General features: G+C 28.6%; 1 protein-coding gene across 4 annotated transcripts in view; it reads right to left on the bottom strand.

Annotated features, from left to right (window-relative positions):
- The window catches only part of LOC107437325 (nessun dorma), a 57,236-nt gene extending 50,902 nt beyond the window's left edge, over positions 1–6,334 (bottom strand). Inside the window, exons 1-3 of one of the 4 annotated variants that reach the window (XM_043052616.2) lie at positions 6,249–6,334; positions 5,473–5,748; positions 625–830 (exon numbers count right to left, since the gene is read on the bottom strand). In XM_043052616.2, the coding sequence (XP_042908550.1) occupies positions 625–830; positions 5,473–5,733 (467 nt within the window). In that variant the 5' untranslated portion in view covers positions 5,734–5,748; positions 6,249–6,334. Of the gene's footprint in view, positions 1–624; positions 831–5,472; positions 5,749–5,831; positions 6,204–6,248 lie in introns of those variants that run through there. The other 3 variants (XM_043052615.2, XM_071183729.1, XM_043052614.2) reach the window with 3 other exon arrangements.
- Between the last annotated feature and the right edge of the window lie 170 nt (positions 6,335–6,504).

Genomic DNA, 6,504 nt, shown 5'->3' on the forward strand with positions numbered 1-6,504 from the left:
TCTATCTTATTTAAATGTAAAATAATTTAAAAATGAGAAAATAACATCATTAAAAAGTTTTATAACTTTAAAGACCATGTTCTATGTTAAATGTAATAAACTTGCCCTTCAACTGATACTTCAGAAATTTAAACAAAATGTAGAGAAAGGAGAAGAAAAAAAAAGAAAATCATAAAATAGAAGAAAAAAAAAGAGATTCATGATATTAAGCTGAGGATAAATATTCAACAATTTACTGATACATACATTTATTAAGTTCTATTTATTGTGAACTAACTATTCTAACTTTCAAAGAATTTTTAAAAATCAAAATAATTATATTGGCAATCAAAGTTTTTAATTACTACTTATTAAACACTTATACAAGTACAGGTCGAGGAGACAATTCCAAAGTACCAAAAAAAGTTAATATACGGTCTAGCCATCACAATTTCTGCATACTCGTGCTTCGGCTGGTTAAAAGGAGATATGATTTGCATTGTTATGGATTGACAGAGTAACATTATTTTTTTTATTCTCTCTCAGTCAAAATAGTTTTACTCCTGTTTCCACAGCAGCAGACGATTTCAGTTGCATGGAATTCTTGTGATGGCAAGACAGTTTTTTTTTTGTAGATATAGTTACCGAACATGCTCGATAGCAAGTGCTGTTTTAAGATACACTTCATCATCGTCCTCTTCACTGATTACAAACAATTCAACTAATGGTACAGCAACACAAGAACACTTTTTAACTTCTTGCTGAATCCACTGTATCTGGTTGAGGTCAGCTCCGATTACTGATTTCACAAGCACATCAGCCTCTAACTTTTGTAAACTCACATTCACAACCTAAACACAAAATTAATAATAATTTAACTATTTATTTTATAACCAACATAATACATATGAAATCTTTCAAATAAACTCTAAAAAATATTTAACTAATATTTCAAAACTATTAATACCGGTTAGAAGAAATACAATTTCTTCTTAGTTAAATACAACTAAAACTTTTTATTTTTAAAAAATGAAAATGCAGTGATTAAAATAAACCACTTTGTAATTTTCTACGCATTTTAATATTGGTATTCATAAATTGATTTTCGAATAATACAAAAAGGTTGTTATTAAAGTTTTGATAATGATCAATCCTCTGAATTTTTATCACAGAATACAAACGTCAAGTAAATAAGAGTTTTTCAAATGAATTGTTACTAAACAAATAGTCTACTCAAATCCGAAATTTGCACATTGTAAGAACATTGTACTAATTAAAAATTAAATGGAAATGTCTATAAGATTGATCGAAAAATTATTCAAATTTAAAGCTCACTTGCTGCCGCAATTTCACAATCATTTGAAAATTATTAAGTCATTTATAAATGGACCACAATATTAAATAATAATAAATAAAATTACAAAACATCTTCTAATAAAATTGAGATATTTAAAAAAAATCAAAATCATACAGGGTTCATAATTATAAGGAATAAAAGAAAACTTTCCAAGAAATTTTATAAGATTTTTAGATTACAAGAGCAAGAACTGAATAGAAATATGCGAAAAATATGAATATTTCTATAGTCTGACTATCTTTAAGAAGAAAAAAAATGAACACTTTTTAACTCTTGATAGCACTATTTTACCCAAATGCAATGTCAACTCTGGTCATTTTACCCCTTGGTAGCTGTTTAGAGTTAAAAATCTTGAAAATAGTATTATAAACTTATACTTTATAATATAAATGAGCTCTTATACTCTCAGTTCCCAGTACCACCGGTTTTCACAGAAGCACTCATAATTTTAATGCCTATTGCAGAAAAAGAAGAGGCACGCTTTTCAATCTAGAAACTGTTTACTTTTACAAAGAAAAAAAAAATTGCAAGTCGCAATCAGAGTTGTCTTCATCCCAAATAATTTATAAATTTCAAAAAGAAGGAAAATGATAGCTTAAATTCACTCTCAGTCATATTTACAAAAAAAAAAAAAAAATTATCATACAGAAGCCAAATAATAACAAAAAAGTGTGAACTACTTGAAAGAAACACAATCAATAACTGCACAACTATGATCAACTTTCTATGAGCTTCTTGTCTGAAAACATTCTCAGGCAGGGTTGGGGTTTCGGACAGGTCATTTGGGTTTGACTGTCTTAAAGTGTCCAAAACCTTGAATATTGATAAAAATTCTATATGTGTAACCATTGTGCACATAATAATTACATATATCAATAAATATTTTATAATTTTTATACAATTTGCTTTAACTTATTAAAGAAAAATAATATAATATGAAAAGATTTATAACTTTTGAAGTTCCAAAATTCACTGAATAACAAAAGTGAATACCTTATCTCTTAAATATGCTCTTAATACTGATAAATTATGCTTTTGGTTAAGGATAATGAATGCAATATTAAATATAATAACAGGGGTCTGTCCAGGCCAAATTTACTACCGTTTAGCGGTACCTTCACAAATTCAACTGTAGGAAAAACGTTAGTTTCACAAAATATTTCTTCTTAAAATTTTATTTTTGCATCCCGTCAGAAATGAAAAATCCATATTTTTATCACATTTTTGTGTTAATTTTTTAACGTAATTTTTACAAATTATGTCTAAATTTTCACAAAATAAGTACCTCACAGAAAAACCTAGACAGACCCCTGAATAATAAACTTTTTTAATAAAAACCAAAACTTGTCTTCACTTTGTTTCTTGTTCAAAAAGTAACTTTATTTTTCACAATATTTTTTTTAAAATTATGACATAATTTGAGTGAATAGGATTTGGACAGTTTAAACCCTGGATTAATACATTCGGTCCTAAACCTTTCCAACTCTGCTCTCAGTAGGGTTGGAGTATTTGCCGGCAAAAAGGGTTTTTTGCCAGGACAGTGGCAAAAACCGGAAAAACCAAATTATCTAAATTGCTGAATAAATATTATTACAAAATACTTGAAACAAATTTAAATCAATCATAAGGAATAATAATTTTGATACATTACATGAAAAAATTATTTTTAACATATTAATAATTAATATACCTAAGGGTAATAATTTTTAAAAGATTGAAAGTTTTTGATCTCTTTTCATTTTAGAATCCTAAAATAAATGTTTTTTTACAAATAAATATTATTATTTGTATAATACTATTATTTATTATAAAAAATTATTATTTGTACAATAATTAACTACACATGTTGATAGATATTTTATGCTTTAAATTATGGTTATATTAGTTTAAAATAAGCTCATTTCACTGGAAAAAAGAGAATAATCACAAATTTTCCAATCAATAATGTTTTAAACTACTAAAATGATATATTATTACATTATCATTTAATTATGGAATAGTAATTTTGTTAATTTTTTTGTAATTATTTATATTCATAGTATATACAGTGAACTCTCACTTATGCACCGGTGTAAGGGGCCAAGAGAAAAAAGCGCATAAGTGAAAAACTTAAAAATTCTAAAACGCAACGTAAATTGCAGTGACAATATGAATAAATATGTTTCTAAAGATTAAATGTTAATATTTATACTGTTTTGGTATTTACTATAATTATACAAAGAAAAAATTTAACATACCTTAAGACAATTTATTTTCTTACAAAATAATCTTAATGCATGTTTGTATTTGTTTTTGCCGACGTTATTCAAAAGCAGTTTTTTCCAGTTCATATAAATGGGATACAGGGTTTCCGTTACGGTAGCTTTTTTCGCAAAATGCGAAAAGACCCCTCAATGCTAAAATTCAACAAAGCATTTTCGCTAAAGGATTTTACTAAATTCCATTTAAAAAAAAAAGCTTCCACGAAAAACCATGACGCTAACATCCATGAAAAAAACTTGATCAAACAAGAAGAAAAAATCTAAATATCTTTCGCAAGAAGAACCATGACGCTAGCGTTCACGAAAAAAACGTGATNAATGATTTTTGTTATAGGTATTCTTTTTGATATTCTTGTACATTAAGCTATTCTTTGTCAGATAACTTACAGTACTTGTTTGATATAAAGTAATTTTATAAGCCTAATGGCATTTTAGCATTTTGCTAAAACTTTTTTTCAGATTTTAGCTTTTTTGCTAATGAATTTTTAGACTCAGCTTAAACCCTGATGGGATAAGAGGGAGTTTCAGAAGCAAAATTAAATTGTGAATAGTCAGGAATAGTGTCTAAAGCTTTCAATGCTGCTGTGTGATTTGGAGGAACTTTATCATCTCGTCAGTATCATCCACCACATTCTCATCATTCACAAGTTTCAGTTAGATATAAATGAACAGTTCTTCACAAAAAATTTGAGTTTTATGGGAGGGGGTGAAACATCACATGATAAATTTCTAGGAAAAGTAGTACTTGACGTCATAATATGCTGCACAATAAGTTGTTCAAGTATTTCCCTCACTAAACAGATCACCTCCTTTTATGTCCATCTGACTGCAAGTAAGTGATCGCGGTCTCTTTCATCTTTTGTATTCCAGGTGTCTTCTTTTTCTAGTAAACAGCATGGAAGTAAAACTAACCTCTGGACAAGAGGAACGGTCATTTTGGGAAAGATGAATGGGCTTTCATTGTTGTTGGTGTAAAAGATAAGACACCCTATTCAAAATTTTAGAAAGAATGTCTTTCCAGAAACAGCAAAAATGAAAAGGTTACAGGGGGAAGCAAATTCAATAGGATCTAACAATATTTCTCTTTATCTGTAACAAGGATTGCTCATTTGCTTCATTTTTAATTTAAAACATTTTTTTTAAAGAAAAAATATTTAAAGGATTAAAAAATTAAAATGCTAGCCTAAAATTTCGGCGCATAATTGAAAAATTTATTTTCAGAGCGACACATAAACGAAGGATGTTTATCATTATTTTCCTATCTAATGTACTGGGACCTATAAAAATCGTCGTATAAATGAAAAAGGTGAATAAAAGAGGTGGTGCATAAGTGAGAGATCACTGTATTTCAATTTTAGGAATGATTTTGTATCAAAAATGTGTTTTTGTCCTCACATCTTGGAAAATATAGGTTTTTGCCAATTTGCTTGGCAAAAACCTGTTTTTGCCAGGACGGTTTTTACCGGTATTTACCATGGTTTTTTCCACCTGCGACAAAATCTTGCCAACCCTGGCTCTCAGGGTCATTCTATTGCACTCCAAAGCAGTGTCAGTAGTTTTACTGATAGTGACACTTTGGCTGCATACAACGGAAAGGCTTATATGTATACCAGAGGCAGTTAACGGCTTAGTAAAGCTTTAATATACGCCTGCAGCAGGCAAAGGGTCAAAATATTCAAAACAATGCAATGTGCTACCTGGAAAATTTATATCGACTATAAAAATTCATATTTTAAAATAAAAAAGCCAATACAAGTATTACTTCCATTATGAAATCTAGCTTTGAATCAACAAAGCAATGAAATGCTACCAGGAAAATTTATATTTACAATAAAAATTCACATTTTAAAATAAAAAAGCCAAAATAAGTATTACTTCCACTATGAAATCTAGCTCTGAATCAACAATAGAAGATTTTCTAGTTGACCTCCAGACAGCTTTCCATCCGATTGGCTCCACTATGCTAGTGAGGTATTCAACAAGAACAGATTCTGCTGCTGATGAACAACAACCCAGTAATATTTCGTCCACGAAAACTGAAAGAACTTCATTTAAACTAGAGGACTCTAAGTTAATTCGATATATATTAGGACAGCGCTGCAGAGAAAATAACGATTTTGATGATTCTTTATCCATAGTAGATAGACAGACCTAAAATGTTAAAATAAAATTCTTAATTTCTTTTTAAATATTTCACTTTTTTATAAACATTTCACTTTCTAACATTTATATACATTTGTAAAGAAAGAGTTATTTATTTATGAGTTGTATATTTCTGAAGCCCACACTTAAATAGCGTATATTTCCATATCGTGATCTGTCGCTAAATGGTTTTAAAAACAATTTTTATCTTTTTTATTTTGCTTTAAAAAAAAGGAAGCGAAAGGTTTGCCAGTTACACTTTACAAGTTGGTCAATCCTATGTTTTTCTTTAAGGTTTCTTGCGGTTCACCGAGACTCTGCAATTATTCTATCACAGATTACGATACAAAAATCTTCCTCCATAAAGAAAATAAATTATGAATGGTAGACTATAATACATAATTGGTACTACCTGAAAATTAAATTCGTTGGATTGAGTACATTTAAATTTATCGCGCGACAACAATACAAATAAAATAAAATAAAGAAATTGAAGTAGAAGTATGTACCTTTCAGTAAGACAAAAGCATTATTCTTAAGGATCATTCTTGCTATAATCAAATTGGATATGCGATCGCATGTCAACGTAATTTGCACATGCGCAAATAGTTCTTTCATGAATATACGAATTTTTCGCACGCAATGGAAATCACATGCAGTGTGAATGCTCCCTACTTGCATTCGGTTCGATTTTATTTCCCTCATTAAACCGACGATCCAATTGTAAAAAAAAAACTTTTCAAAAAAAAAATATATAAATAAAAC

Source organism: Parasteatoda tepidariorum, chromosome 7 (genome assembly GCF_043381705.1).
Source record: "Parasteatoda tepidariorum isolate YZ-2023 chromosome 7, CAS_Ptep_4.0, whole genome shotgun sequence".
NCBI lineage: Eukaryota > Metazoa > Arthropoda > Arachnida > Araneae > Theridiidae > Parasteatoda > Parasteatoda tepidariorum.